This window comes from Labeo rohita, chromosome 7 (genome assembly GCF_022985175.1).
Source record: "Labeo rohita strain BAU-BD-2019 chromosome 7, IGBB_LRoh.1.0, whole genome shotgun sequence".
Classification (NCBI taxonomy): Eukaryota; Metazoa; Chordata; class Actinopteri; order Cypriniformes; family Cyprinidae; genus Labeo; species Labeo rohita.
The window spans coordinates 43,072,138-43,097,302 of record NC_066875.1 but is presented as its reverse complement, the minus strand read 5'-3'; the positions used below and the strand labels follow the sequence as shown (position 1 = coordinate 43,097,302).

Below are 25,165 nucleotides of genomic sequence, written 5' to 3'. Positions count from 1 at the left end.
CTCCACATTGTCATGCTCATCTCTCGCTCCGTGCCTGCCTCATATGTTCACTGCTCTCATTTCCTCCCACCCCAACCCTTCAGTCATCCATCCTAGTCTTTTCCTACTTCTTCTTCCTCTAAAATGTATATCATTTTCTCCCATCTCACAGCACGGTGCAACTTGGCGCATTAATACAGAGTTCTGTTGACATATCAGCTATTTTACAGCTTCAGATGTGACTCATCCAACTAGAAATGCATCTGTTTTATAATATTAGTTTTGTTGTGTTTAAACTGAAGTGTTTCACAATGTGAAGCACTGAAAGTTTTTGCACTGATGCCAAACTTATCATTCATTTGAAGTGAATAATCTTTTTATTTTGGTTTGCATCCAAGTTTTCAGCATCTATAATAATAAGAAATGTTTCTTGAGCAGCAAATCAGCATGTTAGAATGATTTATGAATGATCACATGACACTGAAGACTGCAGTAATGATGCTAAAAATTTAGCTTTGAATCACAGACATAAATTTCATTTTAAAATATGTCGAATTAGAAAACAAATATTTTGAATTGTAATAATATTTTACAATATTGCTGTTTTTGCTGTATTTTATCAAAGCAACACAGCCTTGATCAAAAAAACAACAACAACAAAAAAAAACTTACAAAGCCCAAATTGTTGAATGGTAGTGTATATTCTTTTTTTGTTGATTTTCCATCAAGAAGAACAATATTTTCTGAAAAATCCAGTGACACAAAATTACTTAAATGGTTTTGGTCTGTGCTATACTGAAGATCAGACCCTTCTAGGTGGCTGTTGGCACACTGAATGGCGGCTGATGTTACGGCGGCGGTGAGCTGTCAGGCCACATGAGTGTCAGGCCCACGAGGCTGAGGAGCGATTTATCTGTGCCTTCAGTTCAGAGCAGGACACTCAAACAGCTCTGAGGAAACAAACACACATATGTACACCGATACAGTAAACACCTCATTAGTTTCTGTGATTCTGCTACTATGACAGTTACAGATAACCCACCTGAAGGCCACAGAACCACATGGCCACAGGTTTATATGCACTGCAGTGTAATATGTACTGCTTGTCACAGACTGTGTCCATAAGTCTGTCATATACAGTACTTTAAAGATAGATTGATATATCAGCTGGATTATGGCTATTTTTAGGTTATTGCATCGGCCGATAATGTCAGGGGTCAAAGATTTTTAGAAGTACTTTTATTAATAATAATAATACTTGCAGAAATTGTGCTTTAAATTAATCACAAAAACTAAACTCTAAAAATGCTGGGTTACAAACAACCCAGTGCTGGATGAAATATGGACAAACCCAGTGACTGGATTGTTTTGACTGTTTAAAGGAAATGTTCACTTCCAGAACAAAAATATAAAGATAATGTACTCACCTCATTGTCATCTAAGATGTTCATGCTGTTCTTACTTCAGTTATAAAGAAATTATGTTTTTTGAGGAAAACATTTTAGGATTTCTCTCCATATAGTGGACCTCTATGGTGCCCGTGAGTTTGAACTTCCAAAATGCAGTTTAAATGCAGCTTTAAATGGCTCTAATCGATCCCAGCTGTGGACAAGATGAGCATTAGAGGTTAAAAAGTATAAAAATTAAAATTTTTGTTTAGAAAATGACTGATCATTTCGCTTGATAAGACCCTTATTTCTCGGTCGGGATCATTTAGAGCCCTTTGAAGTTGCATTTAAACTGCATTTTGAAAGTTCAAACTCCAGGCACCATAGAAGTCCATTATACGGAGATAATTGCTGAAATGTTTTCTTCAAAAAACATAATAAATAAGTTATTTTCTTTTGAACTTTCTATTTATCAAAGAATCCTTAAAAAGCATTTTAGAATGCTTTCTGAAGGATCATGTGACACTGAAGACTTGGAGTAATGATGCTGAAAATTCAGCATTGCATTACAGAAATAAATTACAATTTAAAATACATCCACATAGAAATGAGTCTTTTAAGTTCTAATAATATTTTACAATTTTTTTTACTGTTTGATTAAATAAATGCAGTCTTGGTGAGCATAAAAGAGCAAAAATTACTTGACGTAATACTGCAGTGAATTAGCTGATTTACTAATAATAAAATAATATTTTTCATATTATAAACCTTTAGGTGTTTTAAAAAGGTTATTTTCGTGTTTATTATATTGGTAACACTTTACAATAAGGGGTCATGCACAGTGCATTAACTATGTTAACAAACACAACTTGTGATTTTAATAATGCATCAGTAAATGCTGAAATTAACATTATTTAAGATTAATAAATGCTGTAGAAGTATTGTTCATTCTTAGTGCGTGTTAAATAATGCAGTTCACTATGGTGAACCTTACAGTAAAGTGTGTTACCATTATATTTATTTCTTTTTCTTTTTTTATTTGTAACTTGATGGATGCAAACTAATTAATCATTTCAAATGAATGAGAATGTAATGAGTAAATGTCAGTGTAATGAGGAAGTATATATTGCTACAAACCCTGGGGCATGTTGTGTCCGGACCCAAAGAAAACAAAAGAAAATTTTGGTGTAAGTCAGCTGGTCTGGGCGAGCAGTGCTTCTAATGCTGTACTAAGCAGTGCAAAATGCGTATTAACAATCATTTACTGAGTGTCAGTTTCTGAATCCTTGTGCAGGCTGTGAATCCAGGTCTGTCCAGGACTACATCCAAACCATACTGTAGTCCTGGAGACCGGCGTCCCGCCTGTTCACCCTCACAGTGGTGTAGGTAAGGTGAACAGAGACCCTGTTTAATGGATTCAATAAGACAGCTGGGCCACATTGGGCCACTGAGCATGTCCAGACGATCCCAGAGAAACCGCTGTGAACTGAGAGGAGAAGGTGGTGTTGTAGAATAAAGCAAAAAAAAAAAAAAAAAAAAAAACAGAATCTCTCTAGACTTGTCTCTAGTGAACAGCACCATGCTGAAAGAGCGACGGCTGAGCAATGAAAATATTTGTCTGGAAGCAATAGATGAGCAGAAAGACAAATCAGATCGATTTTAACCACTTAAGACAACCAGTTATAAAGATTTTTCAAGTTATATGTGACTCTGGACCACAAAACCAGTCATAAGTAGCAATAGTCAACAATACATTGTATGGGTCAAAATTATTGATTTTTCTTAATATCATTAGGATATTAAGATCATGTTCCGTGAAGATATTTTGTACATTTCTTACCATAAATATATCAAAACTAATGATATATACTACTAATCTTTGATTAGTAATATGCATGGCTAAGAATGTCATTTGGACAACTTTAAAGGCGATTTTCTCAATATTTTGATTTTTTTGCAACCTCAGATTCCAGATTTTCCTATAGTAACAAACCATACATCAATGGAAATCTTATTTATTCAGCTTTCAGGTGATGTATAAATCTCAATTTCATAAAATTCACCCTTATGACTGGGTTTGTGGTCCAGGGTCACATATGTGCATGTCAGCTTTAATGCATTTAACAAAATAATAAAAGCAACATAATGTCACAAGTTTTGATTTTAATTAACTTACAGTCTACAAAGGAGTGGGAAAATATGTTCAAATACTCCATTTAGTGGAGTGTTTTTTTTTTTTGTTGTTGTTCACTAAATCTGTAATTTTTTTTTTTTTTCTTTTTTTTTGTCACGGTTTGGATGTAGTCATTACTCATGCTTGCACTTCTTTCTGTAATTGTAACCTTAAAATCAGGACTAGACATAAAGTAATGTCATACATGTGAAAACTGGCCAAGAATTGAGCAAATAGTTGTAACCTGGCATGTCTTTGTGGCAGTTTTTCTGATTATTAAGAGATAATATGATATAATAAAAATAATAAATTATATAATAAAAATAACAATTGCTGAAATCAAAAATCATAATTGTAAGACAAAACAGGCTTTTTTTTTTGGATTTCATTCAGCAAATACAATGCTGGGCAGTTTTATAATACTTTTATTCAGCAAGTGTTAAAAACAAAGTAAAGGCATTTATAAGTTTCAGGGTTTCACAAAAATATTAGAATAAAGCAAAAACAACAGAATCTCTCTAGACTTGTCTCTAGTGAACAGCACCATGCTGAAAGAGTGATGGCTGAGCAATGAAAATATTTGTCTGGAAGCAATGGACGACCAGAAAGACAAATTCTAGTGTTCAGTGAAACACATCAGCGATTTTAACCACTTAAGCCAATCGGTTAAAAAGATTTTTCAAGTTATATGTGCATGTCAGCTTTAATATACTTAACAAAATAACAAAAGCAGTCAAATGTCACAAGTTTTGATTTTACTTCCAGATAGAAGTATTCAAAATGTGTAATTTAACTTACAATCAACAAAGGAGTGGAAAAATATGTTCAAAAACTCTGTTTAATGTCAAAGAACTTTAAAAACTAAATCTCTAATCTTCTGTCACAGTTTGGATGTAATCATGACTCATGTTTCCATTTTCTTCTATAATTGTAACCTTAAAATAAGGAAAAGGCATAAAATAATGTCACACTTGTGAAAACTAGCAGAGAATTGAGCAAATAGTTGTAACCTGGCTCAGAATCATGTTTTTGTGGCAGTTTTTCTAATTATTAAGAGATAATATGAGACTTTTTCACCTTACAAACAATTGTTGCAAGCAAAAATCATATTTGAAAGACAAAACAGGCTTTTTTTTTTTGAATCAGCACCTCAGTTTTAGTAAGTAACAAGTATTGGATTTCATTCAGCAAATACAATGTTTTTTTTCAGCAAGTGTTAAAAACAAAGTAAAGGCAGTTATAAGTTTTAGGGTTTCACAAAAATATTAGAATAAAGCAAAAACAACAGAATCTCTCTAGACTTGTCTCTAGTGAACAGCACCATGCTGAAAGAGTGATGGCTGAGCGATAAAAATGTTTGTCTGGAAGCAACAGACGACCAGAAAGACAAAGTCTAGTGTTCAGTGAAACACATCAGCGATTTTAACCACTTAAGCCAATCGGTTAAAAAGATTTTTCAAGTTATATGTGCATGTCAGCTTTAATATACTTAACAAAATAACAAAAGCAGACAAATGTCACAAGTTTTGATTTTACTTCCAGATAAAAGTATTCAAAATGTGTCATTTAACTTACAGTCAACAAAGGGGTGGAAAAATATGTTCAAAAACTCTATTTAATGTCACTGAACTTTAAAGTAATAGTTTTTTTTTCACTAAATCTGTAATTTTCTGTCACAGTTCAGATGTAGTCATGACTCATGTTTTTGCTCCTGATGCATTTTCTTTTATAATTCTGTCCTTAAAATGGGCTGACAATTGAACAAATAGTTGTACACTTAAAAAAAGGTGCTTCACGATGCCATAGAAGAACCTTTTTGTCTAAATGGTTCCATAAAGAACCTTTTACATCTGAAGAACCTTTCTGTTTCACAAAAGGTTCTTTGTGGCAAATAAAGTTCTTAAGATTATAAAAAGGCAAGCAAGAGATGGTTCTTTAAAGAACCTTTGACTGAATGGTTCTTTGTGGAGCCAAAAATGGTTCTTCTATGGCATCGTTTGAAGAACGTTTTGAAGCATCTTTATTTTTATAAGTGTAACCTGGCTCAGAATCATGTCTTTGTAGCAGTTATTAGGAGAATTCTAGTTATTAAGAGATAGTATGAGACTTTTTCACCTTACAAACAATTGTTGAAAGCAAAAATCATATTTTGAAAGACATAACAGGCAATTCTCCTCAGGTTTAGTAAGGATCAAGTATTGGATTTTATTCAGCAAATACAATGCTGGGCAGTTTTTGTAATACTTCTATTCAGCAAGTGTTACAGTGATCACAAAAACACAGTAAAGGCAGTTATAAGTTCCAAGGTTTCCACAAAACATTAGAATAAAGCAAAAACAACAGCATCTTTCTAGATTTGTCTTTAGTGAACTGTAAATTAAATAAAAATGTTTCTCAGAGACAAAAAGACAAAGTCTGGAGTCCAGTGAAACATATCAGCGTTTTTAACCACTAAAGCCCACAGGGACGTTTCTAGCCTGTTGCTAAAAATGTTGCTTTGATATTCTGCTTGAGGGACGAGAATGAATCCACTGTTCGAAATCCCAAACGCCGATGTGCTTAAAGCAGAAGCTGGAATATTCTGAAAAACACACGGCTTCCTCCCACACACATCCTCAGCACTTCTGCACCATCCTCACAATTATCACCACTGAAGAGCGCTGGCCACTCTAATGATGCTCTACCGGGTTTGTTCCTCTGTTTGTCTCACCCACTCTTTCTGACATTTGTTTCAGTGAAATGATATCGCCTTTCTGCTGTGTGGCCGAATTGGCAGTAATGATGATGATAATTGCAGACTCATGGAGCATGGCTGAGATTTACTCCCTTGAATTAATGATTGGTGGGTACTTGGAAGTGTTGCTTCTAAGTAAATGTCAGGAAAACAGCATTTGACGGATTGCCAAATGACCCTGGGATGCAACTTTCAGGGCTTGGTTTTGGTTTGTTTTGGGAATAGCTCTCAACAGGTGCAGATGGAGTCTGAAATGAACTGTCACACCAGCCAGCGGCAGGTGAATTCAGTTTTGCATGAGTTTTACGAGACACTTTCCACTAAAAGTGGGATTGCTGCTGTTCCTGTTGAATATACTTGTGACAAACAAACACAGCAGATCACTGCGTCACTTAAGATAATCTGTAAAACTGATTTCATTTCTAAGAGACTGCACTTTGAGAGTTTTTGTTGAGGGATATATGTGGGGGGAAACGATAGATAGACAGACAGACAGACACTAACAAAAAAAAAGTTTTTGAACAGTAAGATTTTTAATGTTTTTTTAAAGGGGTCATCAGATGCAAAGTTCATTTTTTCATGTTGTTTGAACATTAATGTGTGTTGGCAGTGTATGTGCAAATCTACTCTACAATGATAAAAATCCATGCTGTGGTTTTTAATTAATCTGTAAAAATAATATCCCATTTTTCAAATCGAGCCGTTCTCAGATGCCTGTCGGTGTGACACTCCCACAGTAGTTGATTGACATGAGCGTCTTACCTCAGATCAGCTGTCACAGTCAGACCTCCATTGTTTCGATGCCGGAGCAGGGGCGTAAGTTAGACAAGAATATCTCTGATTGAGCGATTGAGGTGTTGTGTTGCTGGATGTAATAAGGAACATAGTGGTGGCATAAGTTTGTTTGTGAATGGAATGCGCCTCCCAGTCTACATAAATGCGTCTATGTTCGCGCAAATCATTTGTGATCCAGCTTCACTTACAGCAGAAGTGAGTATAAGGTTTTTTTTTATGAATCTCTGCAATCACCTTTCCTAATAACGTGCAGTTTAGCAAGTTTAACGGCTAAATGCGGCTAGGGCCGGGGCGAGCAGAGCTCATTAACATTTAAAGCAGCCTCGACCAGACCAGATGATTTTTGCAGAGCTGATTTTTGCAAGGTAAAAAGGGTGTTGTTTTACACAGCCATTGAGAATTTTTAACCGAAGTATATTATAGACTTTTCATTAAGACCCTAAAGAATCATATCAACTTGTGGAAAATGGGCATTTGATGACCCCTTTAAAGAATTCTCTTGTGCTCACCAAGCCTGCATTTATTTGATCCAAATACAGCAAAAGCAGGATCATAATTGAACAAATAGTTGTAACCTGGCTCAGAATCATGTCTTTGTGGCAGTTTTTCTAGTTATTAAGAGATAATATGAAACTTTTTTCACCTTACAAACAATTGTTGAAAGCAAAAATCATATTTTGTAAGACAAAACAGGCAATTTTCCTCAGGTTTAGTAAGGATCAAGTATTAGATTTTATTCAGCAAATACGAGGCTGGGCAGTTTTTGTAATACTTCTATTCAGCAAGTGTTACAGTGATCACAAAAACACAGTAAATGCAATTATAAGTTCCAAGGTTTCCACAAAACATTAGAATAAAGCAAAAACAACAGCATCCTACAGGGACGTTATTATTTGATCCAAAATACAGCAATATTTTTACAAGTGAAAAATTTTTACAATTTAAAATAACTGCTTCCTATTTGAATATATTTAAAATGTAATTTATTCCTGTGTTCAAAGCTACACTTTCAGCATCATTACTCCAGTATTCAGAAATTGTTGTAATATTCAGATTTGCTGTTTAAGATATATTTATTATTATTATTATTATTATTATTATTATTATCAATGTTTAAAGCTGAGTACATTTTTTTTCAGGATTCCTTGATTAATAGAAAAAGCCAAAGATCAGTGTTTATCTGAAATAAAAAAGCTTTTGTAACGTTATACACTATACCATTCAAAAGCTTGGAGTCAGTATTTTTTTTTTTTTTTTTTTTTTTTTTTTTGGATTGGGGTGGGGTTATAGAAATGAATACTTTTATTTAGAAAGGATGCTTTAAATTGATCAAACGTGATAATAAAGACATTTATAGTGTTACAAAGGGTTTCTATTTCTTCTGAACTTTCTATGTATTAAAGAAATCTGAAAAAAATCTAGTCAGCTGTTTTCGACATAATAATAATAATAAATGTTTTTTGAGCAGCAAATCAAAATATTAGAATGATTTATGAAGGATCATGTGACTGGAGTAATGATGCTAAAAATTCAGCTTTGAAATCACAGGAATAAATTACATTTTGAAATATATTTAAATTTTACATTACATTTTATATTAAAAATGTCTCAAAATGTTACTGTTTTTGCTGTACTTTGGATCAAATAAATGCTGACTTGGTGAGCAGAGGAGACTTATTTTCAAAACATTAAAATTCTTACTGTTCAGAAACCTTGGACTGGTATTGTAGATATAGATATATGTTCAGAAGTTTACGGTCTATAAGATTTGTTTTATGATTTAGAATAAATCTTTTATGCTTTAATTAAAAAAATAAATACTTTTAAAAAACAGTAATAATTACAATTACAATTATTAAAATTTAAAATAACTTCTTTCTATTTTAATATATTTTAAAAAGTAATTTATTACTGTGATACAAAGCTGATTTTTTTTCATATTTTTTAATAAAAATATGAATGTATTATAAGATCTATCTATCTATCTATCTGAGTTAGTAGCAGCTATGTGTTGATGTTGTTTGTTGTGGAGAAATTTAGTGCTCAGATTTTGATGGAAAGTTTGAAGTGTGTGTTTTGTTTTTGTGATTGAGATTAAATGGCTAGTGCACTGAAATAATTTATTCAGCCTCATAACATTTCACACTGTATTATTTTCAATTGGAACACAAAATGATTTTTGAGCTATTTTCCAGTTGTTGCTATTTTTATATGGCTCACATAAAATTTAGATGGTAAATTTAGTACCTGAGTTTGACGAACAATATTTTTGGGAAGTTAAGTGCCTCATTCACTGGCTATTTGTTAAAAAAGAAGCGAGGAATTCTCTTTTTGTTCTACTTCTAATTCTGTTTGTAAGCGTTTCAGACCTTATTTGTGCTTTATCATTCTTTCCGTATAAAGCACTGAAATAATGGCAGTGTCATAATGTCAGGCTATTCCAAGCTGCTCAGTATGTTAGTTTTAAAAAATCTTTTTGCCTCTGAATTGTGCACAACACAGTTTATAAATAATCACCCAGCTGGCCGTCTCCTGTCACCCAGAGAGCCACACGTCAATCTAGATCCAGACTGTATTTTGGTACCTGATGTATTTGTCATAGCATAATGTATGCTCCCCCGTTGGTCACTTTGGCCAAACCACCTGCCAAGAAAATGAGTATGAATGCAAATGCAATCATTTTGTTTTGCTTTTAGTCCAATGTTGACCTTGGTATCACAATAGAACTTCTTAAACATGCTTTCAAAGGTTATAACAACCTTAGCAGAGTCTGTTGGTTAAAATCTGATGCTTACACAATCTCCATCCAGCCCTGCAGGAGACATTAATGCAGTGAAGGCTGCGATGACCTCCTGATCTTCCACCAATGGAAGGATTTTAGATATAAAAACTTTAAGTATGGATGTGAACAAAGGCCGCATGTGTTCCAGATTGCCCTGCGGTTACTGCACTCATGCTTATGTAAAAATCCACAGGAAACCTTGGATATTGCATAATTGATATGGTGGGAGGAAACATATAGGAACTTGGGACGTGAACACTGATGTGCAACTAAATGCATGTCTTGGAAAGGCTGAAAGAAACATTATCAGTGTTGTCTAGTAAGAAAATACTCTACGAGATCTGAATTTATCCTATTTATATATAAACTCGCAATTCTAAAAAATAAAGTTGCAATTCTGAGAAATAAAGTCAAGAACTGTGAAATGAACTCACAATGACATTTTCTCTCAGAATTGCCAGTTTACATCTCGCAACTGTGTTGTAAACGATCCCAGCCAAGGAAGAAGGGTCTTATCTAGAGAAACGATCGGTTATTTTCATTAAAAAAAATACAATTAAAGTACTTTTTAATGTCAAATGCTCGTCTTGTCTTGCTCTCCCTGAACTCTGTATTCTGGTTCAAGACAGTTAGAAAAACTCCAATCATATTTTCTCCCTCAACTTCAAAAATCATTTCAAAATCATCCTACATCACTGCAGAAGTACCGACACAGTCTTTACAAAGTGAACATGCAAAGAAGATCAAACACCCTTAACAAAAAGGTAAAACAGCGACATAGGATGATTTTGAAGTTGAGGGAGAACATGAGATGGGAGTTTTTCGACATACTCTAACTGTCATGAACCGGAAAAAAAACAGTTTAGGCAGAGTAAGACAAGACAAGCGTTTGACATTAAAAAGTATATAAATTGTATTTTTATGAAAATAACCGATCGTTTCTCTAGATAAGACCCTTCTTCCTCGGCTGGGATCGTTTATAGCCACATTTAAACTGCATTTTGGAAGTTCAAAATCGGGGCACCGTATCAGTCTATTATATGGAGAAAAATCCTGAAATGTTTTCCTCAAAAAACATAATTTCTTTACGACTGAAGAAAGAAAAACATGAATATCTTGGATGACAATGGGGTAAATACATTATCCGTAAATTGTTGTTCTGGAAGTGGACTTCTCCTTTAAGTAGTATCCAAATCATAACTACATATAGGACTGTACTGTATAATAGAAACATACGGCTGGGAGTTTTGAAAAGATTTCTGTCATGTCAGTCAGAACGTAAGGAGCATCTGTGGTCACTATAACCCCTCAGACCCTGACCGTGTCATTCTGATCATCATTACAGCGAGAGGAAATTACTCTTGCAGGATTTCTCTGACAGAGACAAATTCAGACAGGGTGTTATGAAATGACTGTGGCTGTCTCATGAGGACGTGTTTGTGGGTGGGTGGATCATCACTCTTCAGACGGCATGTCTGTCTTCCCCGTCATGAGTCTGCCTGTCACTCCAGCCGTATCTCCCAGCATTCCACACACCAGGTGCACTCGCCATCTCCCCAGCCGTTGCCGTGCCAACGGCACTTGTTTCTTCTCATTTTCTTTCCCCGGGGATGAAAAGTCAAAGGCGGCTATTCGTCTCCCCCCTCTGGCAGCCATATTAGTACAAACTCATCATAGGTCTATTAGGTCTGGACTTCTTCATTTCCACTGTGACTCGTAATAACTGGAGGGGTGACGTTAGTGTTAGCACGCATTTGCGCACCGATTTTTCTGTATAGTTGGAAATCATCAACCGCTTCCTGGCTTCAGTTTTTACAGAAATGCTGGTTTGTGAATGTGTGCATTTATCTTCTGAAAAGAGTACGAAAATGTGTTTCTAGCATTCATTTGTGAATGATTTGTTTGCTCATGTCTCATCTTTTAAATGAATGAAATGTAATAAGCTTGAAAATCAAACTAGATTTGTTACTGTGTTGTGTTTACTCAAGGCTTTGGGATCAAATCTGACTGGTTAATATGTAGTTAAAGGTACACGTTCACAACAAGTTTTGATGGAATAAATGGAGTAAAATTAAAAAAAATAACTGGAATTGCAACCATGCTTTTTATACCTTATTTAATTTTTACAGTTAGATTTCTCACAATTCCAATTCTTTGTTTGTTGTGATTTTATTGAGTTTTGTTGAGTGGTTAGTGTTCATTTAAATGTTAGTTTAGTATTATTTAGTTATTATTTAGAAGCATTTATTTTAATAATTTTGTAATGTGCTTTAATCATCACTATAATGACAAAAGTTCTTTAAAAGTATGTTTATTTTAATTTTAGTTTTGTAGTAAATTTATGTGCTTTTATAGCAAGAGAGAGTCTCGGGTTTAGTATAATTTCTATGCTATTATAGCATTTATTTATATATTAATATTTTAAATTTTATTTTAATTTTAGTTTAAGTTTTTAGTAATTTTGTTACCTTTTTTGTGATCTTTTTTCTGCTTTTGTCATATTTTTCTGCTTTAATATTTATACTTTTATTTCATTATTTTTTTTTAATTTTAGTACTTTATTTCAGTTTATTTCAGTTCAGTTATTTATATACTATTATAGTATTTATTCATATTTTAATATTTTGACTTTGCTTTTGAATTTCTTTTAGCAATTTTAGTACTTTATTTCAGTTAGTATTTAGTAATTTTGTTATCTGCTTTTGTGATTTTGTTTCTTTGTTTGTTTTAGTAATTTTAGTACTTTATTTCAGTTTATTTCAATTAGTAGTTCAGTTATTTCAGTTAAGTATCATTTATATACTTTTAAAGTATTTATTAATATTTCAATATTTTGAATTTGCTTTTATTTTTATATTTTCATTTAGTTTAAGTTTTAGTAATTTTGTTATCTGCTTTTGTCATATTTTTCTGCTTTAATATTTATATTTTTATTTCAGTCATTTTTGTTGTTTTAGTCATATTAGTACTTTATTTCAGTTTATTTGAATTAGTTCAGTTATTTCAGTTTAGTATCATTTATATACTATTATAGTATTAGATATTTTAATATTTAGAACTTGCTTTTATTTTTATAATTTAATTATAGTTTAAGTTTTAGTAATTTTGTTATCTGCTTTGTGATTTTTTTTTTTTGATTTAATATTTATAATTATATTTTTATTTCAGTCATTTTTGATTAGTAGTATTTTTTTCCGTTTATTTCAGTTAATAATTTCTCATTTTTGTTTAAATTTAAGCTTTATTTCAATTACCAAAAATGTTTTTAATTATATTAGATTTGCTTTTGGTTCATAGTGCAAAGTTGGGACCAAAATATAGCATCTTAGAAGGCAGCATGCTCATGCAAACTACTTTTTAAAGCCTTTTGCTTCAAGAACGCACTTACAGTGCCTTAAAAATGCTGTTTGCATAAGCAGTTCACTAGGTTTTTGAACAAAGCCTTGGTGTTTATTGGAGCAATTCGCTTTTGTTTTTGTTTAGTGTATAGTTAGGACCGAATTACTTCCTCCAAAGCACCAAAGGATCGTTAATGAAATCATTAGGGACCCTTAAGTTGCTTGAAAATCATTAAGAAATAAGTAAGTGGAATTGGAAATTGAAATGGAATCATTACATTCCTTTCAATTCCCATCCGTGCTTTTATTGATCTGTTAATGTGTCCATGTGTCTGTTCACTTTCTGCTTTCTGCTCTACATATTCTCACAGTTGTTTTGTTAGTTACCTCATTGTTTCCTTTATTTTTTGCCTTTTTGCCACTGATAGGAGAACAGAAATAGGACATTAAATGATGCAGGACAGATTCGTTTGCATAAGCTCAACATACTGGCCTCCGACATCTCTGTTTTTTAGACTCCAATTTATCCGTTACTGTTTTCTCATCAAAATTCGTATGTTAGAGCCTTTAGCTGTGATGATAATCATGTTTGTGCTTTGGCTTTCTTTTGATCCAAATTTTTTTAATACAAAAAATATTATGAAAAGCACTGTTTTATCCCACAGGTTTTCCATCCTTTTATCTCTTCACTGTTCTGAACTAAGTAAACAGTGGACGTAATGCTTGTCTCACAACAGCATTTTGGTTGTGTCCTTTCTTCATACACTTCAACTCAAGCGGAACATTGTCAGATTCACTCTGTGTTCTTTGTCTTGCATTTATTATTTATTCCAAATCTCCACAGAACTGTAATGTCCTTGTATTACAACTATGGCAGTATTTTTTAAGCTTTCCAGACAGTTCAGCTCACTGTGACTTCACTAAGGCTCTGTTCCAAAATGAGCTGCTTTGCTGTCTTCTACCTACAGTACATACCAGTTTCCACAAAAATATTAAGCAGCATAACTGTTTCAACATTGGTATTAATAAGAAATGTTTCAGCATATTAGAGTCATGTGGAGACTGGAGTAATGATGCTGAAAATTCAGCTTTGCATCACAAAAATAAATTACAACATGCAACATGAGGTGATGGTCGTGGATGAATGGCACAACAATGGGCCTCAGGATCTCGTCATGGTATTTCTGTGCATTCAAAATGCCATCAATAAAATGCACCTGTGTTCGTTGTCCATAACATACGCCTGCCCATTTCATAACCCCACTGCCACCATGAGCCACTCAATCCACAACGCTGACATCAGCAAACCGCTCACCCACACATCACCATACACGCTGTCTGCCATCTGCCCTGTACAGTGAAATCCGGGATTCATCCACGATGAGAAAACCTCTCCAAAGTGCCAGACGCCATCAAATGTGAGCATTTGCCCACAAACTGCAGTCAGGTTGAGACAGTTTCTGACAGTTTGTGCAGAAATTCTTTGGTTATGGAAACCGAATGTTGCAGCAGCTGTCCGGGTGGCTGGTCTCAGACGATGAAGGTGAAGATGCTGGATGTGGAGGTCCTGGGCTGGTGTGGTTACATGTGGTCTGCGGTTGTGAGGCCAGTTGGATGTACTGCCAAATTCTCTGAAATGCTTTTGGAGACAGCTTATGGTAGAGAAATGAATATTCAATTCACGGGCAACAGCTCTGGTGGACATTCCTGCGGTCAGCATACCAATTGCACGCTCCCTCAAAACTTGTGACATCTGTGGCATTGTGCTGTGTGATAAAACTGCACATTTTAGAGTGGCCTTTTATTGTGACCAGCCTAAGGCACACCTGTGCAATAATCATGCTGTCTAATCAGCATCTTGATATGCCACACCTGTGAGGTGGATGGATTATCTCGGCAAAGAAGAAAGTGCTCACTAACACAGATTTAGACAGATTTGTGAACAATATTTAAGAGAAACAGACCTTTTGTGTACATAGAAAAAGTCTTAGGTCCTAGATCCAAAAATGGGGGCAAAAACAATAGTGTTGTGTTCATAATTTTGGTCGGTGTATATTAATATAGAAAGCAGTTATTTTAATTTTTAAATAATATTGTACAATATTGCTGTTTTTACTGTATTTCTTATGTAATAAATTATTTTTTAAATCATTAATCACACCAACCTCAAACTTTTGAACGGTACTATATGTAGTTTTTTATTTTGTTAGAACGCACTGTAGTTACAGCATCAACCAGCAGATTCTAACAATGCAGTGCAACCCAAAACCCAGTTTCTAGCAAATAATACAGACAGTGCTGGAGACAACAGAGGACTTGCTGTTCTCTGTGCATATGAGGTGCATAAGACAGGAGGAAGTGTTTAATGCTACATGCTATAAAAAGTGACACTTTTCTGTTGTGGCTCTTCCCCAGATCTAATAAACCAGGCAGCAGCCCCAAAGGTCAGACCCCAGACGAGAGCAGTCGCCGGACAGACGCTAACTCCTCCGTCTCAGACCTGGCCAACTCTGTCACCAGTGATATGCTGATGGTAACGTGAACTTTTGGTTGTGTACTGTTTTCTATTTAAGCTTATTTCTGCCACAGGATAATAATAATTATTATTATTATTATTTTATTATTATTATTTTTTTTTTTTTATTTATTTATTTTTTTTTTTTTTTCAAAAAGGTAATTTCAACTTTTATCTTACAATTAAGACTTTTTTTATTTTTTACAATTGTGAGTTTATATCTCACAATTGCAAGTTTACACCTCAAAATATTTACTTTTTTTCTTCAAAATCTGAGATTACATCTCACATTTCTGTTATTTTGTTTCTACTATTGAATAAAAAACACAATTGCAACTTTTTATCTCAGTTTTGACTTTTTCCGCACAATTCTGACTTTTCATTTCAGAATTGCAAGAGTTCTTTCTTACAATTGCCAATTTATATCTCAAAATTGCAAATTATAAACTTGAAATTGTAAATTTACATTTCATAATTCAGATTTTTTTTGTAGATGTAATTCTGAAATTACATCTTGCTGTTGTTGTTTTTTTCTGTCATGAAGTAAAAATAAAAAAGGTGTGAAAAATCTGTGAATTTTACTTCACAGTTCTGTTTTTTTTTTCTTTTTTCTTTCTTTTTTTGTGAGTTTAAATCTCACAATTGAAAGTTATAAAACTGTATTTGTGAGTTTACATCAGAAAACTCTGAAAACTCTAATTTTTCTCTGAATTCTGAGATTACATCTGGCTAGTCTGTCTTTTTTGTTTCTGCAATGACATAAAAATTAAAAAAAGGTAATTGTGAATTTTATTTCACAATTCAGACTTTTTTCTCACAATTGAGAGTTTATATCTCACAATTGCAAATTATAACTCGTAATTGTTTACATCTCACTTATTTGTCTTTTTTCTACTAATTCTGAGTTTGATTTACACTTTTTCCTTTTTCCTCTGAATTCTGAGTTTATATCTCACAGCTGCAAGTTTAAACCTTGAAACTGACTTTTTTTTAAAATCTGAGATTGCATCTCGATTACATTCTCGCTGTTTTTTGTTTCTGCTACTGAATAAAAAAGATGATTTGACTTTTTATCTCAGATATGACTTTTTTTTTCCTCACAGTTATGACTTTTCATTTCAGAATTGCAAGTTTATATCTTGCATTTCAGATCTTCATATCTTCCATCTTTCTTACAATAGCCAGTTTATATCTGAAAATTGCAAGTTATAAACTTGTAATTGTAAGTTTACATCTCAAAATTTTGACTTTTTTCTCCTAATTCTGAGTTTCTCACATTTTTTTTTACTTTTTTCTTTTTTTCTCTTTTTGTTTGTTTGTTTTTCAAATTTTCCACACAATTCTGACTTTTCATTTGAGAATTGTTTATATCTCACATTTCAGTCGTTACAAACTTGTAATCATGAGTGTTTTTTTTCCCCACAATTGTCGGTTTATATCTCAAAATATCTCAAGTAACAAACTTGTAATCATGAGTTTACTGTTTCTTTTTTCTCTGAATTCTAAATTTACATCTCAGAATTATGACTTTTTTCATAGAATTCTGAGATTATGTCCATAAATAAAAATTAAAAAGCTAATTGTTACTTCATCTCACAATTCCAACTTTTTTATCTCACAATTGCAAATTTATATCTCACAATTTAGACTTTTCAGAATTGCAAGTTTATGTCTCACAACTGCAAGTCAAGATTGCAAGAAATTGTTTTTATATTTGTATTCCATGGTGGCAATGAGCTATAGTTTTCTTCTTGTTTTCCTCTCTAAAGCAGCACTAGTTTTGATGTGAATCCTTTAAACACAGGGATGCATCATGTGTAATTGGTGTTCTCCCTTACTGCAGTCAGTCACACAGAGAGATGCGTCAACGGGAACTTACCTCCACAAAAGCCCCCGTAATTAGAACTGGTACAATGTGCTGTGGGGACGCAGACGACGGCCTTCACAGGTTCTACGTGTCATTACGTGGGTGGTAAGGCGTTTTTAAAGAGATGTGATGAGGGCTAATGATGGTGCTTCCTCTTTAAGAGGGTGCCAGAAGCTCTTGTAAGCGCCATCCTCTCGCAGCTCTGAATCCCACTGGGGGGGATCCGGGCGTCGGGGCATGGCATGTCAAATTAAGCCCAACTTTTAGCCAAGGTCCTGACACGGATGGGAGTTCATTAATTCGATATGCTGCTGCTTGTCAGACCACTTCAAGTGATGGATCACTAAGGTGTTTGTAAAGACCACCAACCAGTTCCCAACTTTTCGCCCTTCACCACATATTAAAGTGAAGACAAAAACATTTCACAACTCGTTAGAGAGCATCCCGCCAATGTTTTTGTCTTATATTTGACACCTGTAGTGTTTCGTTGGTCATTTTTAGACAGCAGGTGAGTCTGTTGCATTAGTAAGCCTGGTTCAAACCAGTAGTTACTAACATGTAAATATTGTGAAGCACAAGAAACTCGACTGTTTGTTTATTTTTGTTTTTTTATAAATATTTCTATTTAGGCTCATTTTTATTTCAGTTTTAGTAATTTCAGTATTTTATTTCTCTTAGCTTTTGTAAATCTGTTTAGGAATCAGATTTTATTTTAGTATTGTTTATGTACTAGTATTTATTAATATTTTGAATTGCCTTTTATTTTTGTATTTTCAAATTTATTTTTAGTTGAAGATTCGGTTGGATTATTAGTTGTTTTTGTCTTATTAGTTTTCGTTTTTTATTAATTTTTCTATTTAGGTTCATTTTTATTTCAGTTTTAGTAATTTTAGTACTTTAACATTTTATTTCTCTTAGGTTTTGACATTTTGGTCTTATAATTGGCAACTATTTAACACTTTTTTTAATGCTTTGGTATTATTAAACTGACATCTTAAGAGTTTGTGAGTGCTTTTGTCTCATTCTTTAAAAGAATCTGTTCATAAGAGTCGTCTGTTCAGGAAGCAGATTCAGAGGTGTTATTTAGTATTATATACTGCTATTTATTAATATTTTGAATTGCCTTTTATTTTTGGCTTTTCAGTTTTATTTAACGTTGGAGTTTCAGTAATGTTATAATGTGGGGTTTTTTAATTATTTTTTGTTTTTTATAAACATTTATATTTAGGTTCATTTTTATTTCAGTTTTAGTAATTTTATTACTTTAATTTATTTTATGTCTCTTTGCCTGTAACATTTTTGTCTCATAATTGGCAAGTATGTAATGCTTTTTAATGCTTTGGTATCGCAAACGTTTGAGTTTGTGAGTGCGTTTGACTGATTCATTAAAAGAGAATCTGTTCATAAGAGTCATCTGTTTATGAATCGGATTCATTATTTAGTATTATATACTGCTGATGGTAATTATTAATATTTGGAATCATCTTTTATTCTTTTATTTAAATGTGTTTTTATATAATAATTATTATATTTATTACCTTTTTTAATATTTTATAAAAGGTTTTTATTTTAGATTTTTATTTCATGTCTTTTTTTAATTCTTTTTTTTATTACATTTCATATTTATTTCATCTTTATCTCAGTCAACAAAAACTATTTTAATAGCAAAGACACAATAGAAAGATGTTTTAATTCACTCTTTGTATTATTATGCGTACCCAGTCTTTTATTTCATAAAATGTAATACAAATAATGTTAAAATAATTTATTTAGCCACTCTACACAATTCAGTTATGGTGCAGGACACAATGAAATGTGGTTTTGTTAATATGATTTAATATAAAGCGATTAAGCTGTTTAATGACGCTCTTGTCCACTTTGGTTTGTAAGTTGTCCCCAGGCTCTGAGGAAGAGGAACACGAAGGACCCGTGTGTGAGAAGCTGGGACGCATCCAGTTTAGCGTGGGATACAGTTTTCAGGACTCCACACTGACAGTGAAAATCTTGAAGGGTCAGGATCTACCTGCGAAAGATTTCTCCGGCACTTCAGATCCGTTCGTCAAACTCTACCTTCTGCCAGACAAGAAGCACAAACTTGAGACCAAGGTCAAAAGAAAGAACCTTAACCCTCACTGGAACGAGACCTTCCTGTTTGAAGGTCAATATGTTTTGATATCTCATCTACAGTACATTATTATGTGTTTAGAGTTCCTAGTCTTGTGATTTCTCATGTTGGCAGACTTTTGACTTGGCATTAAAAAGCTAAATTCACATTGCAGCTAAATACATTTATAAAGACATTTATTTATTTGATCAGCAATAACAGTAATATTCTGAAAAATTTTTGCTATTTGAAATAACTGATTTATATTTGAATATATTTTAAATTGTAATTTATTCCTCTGATGCAAAACTGAATTTTCAGCATCATTACTCCAGTCTTCAGTGTCACACGATCCTTCAGAAATCATTCTAATATGCTGATTTGCTGCTCAAGAAACATTATTATTATAATTTATTTAAAACAAAAATCTCTTGTAACATTATAAATGCTTTTACTGTCACTTTTGGTCAATTTTCAACTGCATCTTTGCTCAGTAAAAGTATTAAATATGAATTATTAAAAAAGTATTACAGTATTAATCATACTTTTGAACAGTAGTATGTAGATCAGATATGTAAATGATTTTTTTTACTTCACTATGAAGTGTCAAGTCAAAACCATGAGGTTTTTACATCGCATTTGCCCGACATTTAGCGACAAATGTGTTGTGTAATGAATGTATATTAAATAAATCATCAGTTGTGTATTAGTTCTTCCTCACTAGCGCTCATAGCAGCACCTTCTAAACAGGAAACATTTCCCAGCAGAAACAAAAGTATGCAATTATGCATGCAATATGGATCAAACGGTCAATGAAAGGGGCTGGTTCACAGTATTTTTGTACCCCATATTGAGCTGTAAATAATTTCAGTGAGCTAAAATTATCCTCCTCTCATCTCTCCCTCCCAGGGTTCCCGTATGAGAAGGTGGTCCAGCGCACGTTGTACCTGCAAGTGTTAGATTATGACCGTTTTAGCAGGAATGACCCTATAGGAGAGGTGTCCATCCCACTGAACAAGATCGATCTGGCCCACATGCAGACCTTCTGGAAGGAGCTGAAACCCTGCAGCGATGGCAGTGTGAGTAGATCTACTAAATGAGCGTTTCTGTCATTATGACATTTAAAGAAAGTTCTGCACAGGCAGGAGGAAGGAGCCGAAGAAACCGAAAGCGGGAGCAGCAGACGCCAATAATAATAAAGCGTCCAAAGAGATGAAGTGACTGAAAGGAGTTGGCTAGGGACAGGAACAATGCAATGTTAATTGTTCAGTGGGTAGAACATGACACGCAGAGCCTGAAGTAATGGCGCGCTGGGTGCCGTCAAATGTTTTAGCCCTTTTTAGCCTTTTTACACGAGAACAAGAGAAGCACGAGTGTGTCGTTAACATACAGGGTTTTTGAAGTTTTCCAGGTAGGGTTTTTTGGCATGAGGTGTCCAAAAGATCTCCCACAGGTTTATTGATTTCAGCGTGAAAGTTCATTGCTGGTGCTGTGATTGGTGTTTAAAGTTAAAGGGTTTGGACTAAAACTTTGCAGTTCTTTGAAATGGTCCTGTGGTGTGACAAATGAATTGTGAAATGCAGTTGAAGTCACTCAGTTAATATGAGGTGATTAGGACTGCATGTGTGATCATTATGGAGGGAATGGAAAGATTTTGCTGCACACTATTTTAGTAACGGACCATATATGGTTCAGATATATATTAATTGGCTGACTTTTGTACTTTTTTAAGACAATTTTTTGGTCAGATTTAAACGTTTTTTTTTTATCATTAGCTGATTAATTTGTATTTAGTAATAATATTTATAATATTTATTTTTATTATATATTCACACACAATAAATATTAGTGCTGAATATAATGCAATGTAGTCATTTTAATGTAAACAAGAAACTAAAACATGAAATAATAAAAAGTAATTCATATAAGCATTTAAAAATGTAGTTTAAACTTGTGTGTGTCTGATTTGCTACCATTAAATAGTATATGGGTCAAAGATGAAAAAGTTTTTAAGCATAAAACAATGTTAATGTTAATGTAATACTGCTTTAAATTGTTGTTTTTCCAAAAAATATATATATATTAAAAAGTTTTCTGTTTAATTTACTTGTGTTTTTGTTTTTCTTAGCAAAAAAATAAATACAAATTCTTTTTGCCCTAATTTTACAGAAGACACCCATTAAAACGTCATTCAGTGTAACAGTCTTGTCAGGCATATTTACAACAAAAATCAATTTATGACATATTAAAAGACAAATTACTTTCACCCCGTATACTAATTAGTTGTAATTCTATGTTTTTAAAATTTGCCACTATCCTAGATTTTGCCCATTTGTCAGTAAGAATATTTTACTCATTTAAAACACAATAAAATTTAATATGCTTATCCTTATTCTTTTATATATTTTAATATGTACAGGTCAGAATAAGCATGTTGTTTGAATTTTTACATAAACATTGTGTTACACTGAATGACAATGTACCATTATTTCTACCAAATTTTGACATTTTATTCTCCAAAAACTTATTTGAAACTTTAAAAGTAGACACTTTACTTGGACATAAAATCTTGGACACGCTTTCTATGGACATAAAATCACTTTTGTAAATTTCTTTTGACGTCTTAAAGTCTTTGACCCATTTTTTATTAATATCTATAATATTTATTTTTATTGTAAAAATTATATTTATAATATTTATTTTGATTATATATACACACATAACAAATATTAGTACTGTAATAGTAAAATATACACACATAATAAATATTAGTGCTGTATTAGTAAATATTAGTAAAATAAAAAAAATAATGTAAACAAGAAAATAAAATATGAAATAATAAATAATTATTGTAATAATAATTATTGATATAAAAATTATTTTAAAATGTAATTTAAGCTGTTACGTGTCTGATTTACTATTATTAAATTATAAGTGTATATAAAATACATGTATTATTATCTATAATATTTATTTTTATGGTAAAAATATTCTATATATATATATATATATATATATATACAGTGGTGTGAAAAACTATTTGCCCCCTTCCTGATTTCTTATTCTTTTTCATGTTTGTCACACAAAATGTTTCTGATCATCAAACACATTTAACTATTAGTCAAAGATAACACAAGTAAACACAAAATGCAGTTTTTAAATGATGGTTTTTATTATTTAGGGAGAAAAAAAATCCAAACCTACATGGCCCTGTGTGAAAAAGTAATTGCCCCCTGAACCTAATAACTGGTTGGGCCACCCTTAGCAGCAATAACTGCAATCAAGCGTTTGCGATAACTTGCAACGAGTCTTTTACAGCGCTCTGGAGGAATTTTGGCCCACTCATCTTTGCAGAATTGTTGTAATTCAGCTTTATTTGAGGGTTTTCTAGCATGAACCGCCTTTTTAAGGTCATGCCACAGCATCTCAATAGGATTCAGGTCAGGACTTTGACTAGGCCACTCCAAAGTCTTCATTTTGTTTTTCTTCAGCCATTCAGAGGTGGATTTGCTGGTGTGTTTTGGGTCATTGTCCTGCTGCAGAACCCAAGATCGCTTCAGCTTGAGTTGACGAACAGATGGGCGGACATTCTCCTTCAGGATTTTTTGGTAGACAGTAGAATTCATGGTTCCATCTATCACAGCAAGCCTTCCAGGTCCTGAAGCAGCAAAACAACCCCAGACCATCACACTACCACCACCATATTTTACTGTTGGTATGATGTTCTTTTTCTGAAATGCTGTGTTACTTTTACGCCAGATGTAACGGGACACGCGCCTTCCAAAAGTTCAACTTTTGTCTCGTCAGTCCACAAGGTATTTTCCCAAAAGTCTTGGCAATCATTGAGATGTTTTTTAGCAAAATTGAGACGAGCCTTAATGTTCTTTTTGCTTAGCAGTGGTTTGCGTCTTGGAAATCTGCCATGCAGGCCGTTTTTGCCCAGTCTCTTTCTTATGGTGGAGTCGTAAACACTGACCTTAATTGAGGCAAGTGAGGCCTGCAGTTCTTTAGACGTTGTCCTGGGGTCTTTTGTGACCTCTCGGATGAGTTGTCTCTGCGCTCTTGGGGTAATTTTGGTCGGCCGGCCACTCCTGGGAAGGTTCACCACTGTTCCATGTTTTTGCCATTTGTGGATAATGGCTCTCACTGTGGTTCGCTGGAGTCCCAAAGCTTTAGAAATGGCTTTATAACCTTTACCAGACTGATAGATCTCAATTACTTTTTTTATCTCATTTGTTCCTGAATTTCTTTGGATCTTGGCATGATGTCTAGCTTTTGAGGTGCTTTTGGTCTACTTCTCTGTGTCAGGTAGCTCCTATTTAAGTGATTTCTTGATTGAAACAGGTGTGGCAGTAATCAGGCCTGGGGGTGGCTACAGAAATTGAACTCAGGTGTGATAAACCACAGTTAAGTTATTTTTTAACAAGGGGGGCAATCACTTTTTCACACAGGGCCATGTAGATTTGGAGTTTTTTTTCTCCCTTAATAACGTAAACCTTCATTTAAAAACTGCATTTTGTGTTCAATTATGTTATATTTGACTAATAGTTAACGGTTTTTGATGAGCAGAAACATTTAAGTGTGACAAACATGCAAAAGAATAAGAAATCAGGAAGGGGGCAAATAGTTTTTCACACCACTGTATGTATATGTATATATACATACATAATAAATATTAGTACTGAATAATATACTAATTTTAATGTAAACAAGAAAATGAACGTGAAATAAAAAGTTATTCATTTAAAAATAATTTCAAAATGTAATTTAAGCTTTTGTGTGTCTGACTTGCTATCATTAAATAGTATGTGTTTATAATATATATATATATATATATATATATATATATATATATAATTTTTTACTTATTTTAATATGTGGAGACAAAAAGACATGGTAGCAGAAATAATAAAATATAATTATGACACACTCTGTGAAATACAAAATAATACAATGAGTCAGGAAAAAAACAGAATTAATGAAGTATATTAATATAAATTAAATGCAAGTGAATATATAATGGAAGTACATCATTTAGTGTACACAACAATGTAAAGCTGAATAAAATAATTATATTTTTTTATTCAAATGTAATAATAATAGACAAAACAACAAAAAATCAGCATCAAACATTGAAAATGCTATAAAGGGGAAACACTGACTAGTCGAAAAATTTCTAGAATTATATGTGTTTTTCATGTTTCTCAGAATTGACCTCATATGAACCAGCTTGCGTGACAGTGAGGTTTGAACCGACGACCCAGTCTGGTACTGACCTACTGTGTTCTTTTCTTCAGGGAAGTCGAGGAGACCTGCTTGTGTCTCTGTGTTACAATCCCACTGCCAACACCATCACTGTGAGCATCATCAAGGCACGCAATCTCAAAGCCATGGACATCGGGGGAACATCCGGTATTAACATACCCAATAAAACATCACTGTTTATTTAACATTTTATGTTCTAGTCATATTCCTGTAGCTCACTAGCAC

The 25,165-nt window shown here is 33.2% G+C and overlaps 1 protein-coding gene across 3 annotated transcripts in view; it reads left to right on the top strand.

Annotated features, from left to right (window-relative positions):
• syt7b (synaptotagmin VIIb) overlaps positions 1-25,165 on the top strand; it is a 162,547-nt gene that overhangs the window by 132,158 nt on the left and 5,224 nt on the right. For all 3 annotated transcript variants that reach the window (XR_007828082.1, XM_051114754.1, XM_051114753.1), the window contains exons 7-10: positions 15,605-15,722; positions 19,462-19,729; positions 20,585-20,754; positions 24,973-25,087. Coding sequence is in view for 2 of the 3 variants with exons in the window: in XM_051114754.1 (XP_050970711.1) it covers positions 15,605-15,722; positions 19,462-19,729; positions 20,585-20,754; positions 24,973-25,087 (671 nt within the window). In the remaining variant the exon portion in view is untranslated. The remainder of the gene's footprint in view (positions 1-15,604; positions 15,723-19,461; positions 19,730-20,584; positions 20,755-24,972; positions 25,088-25,165) is intronic.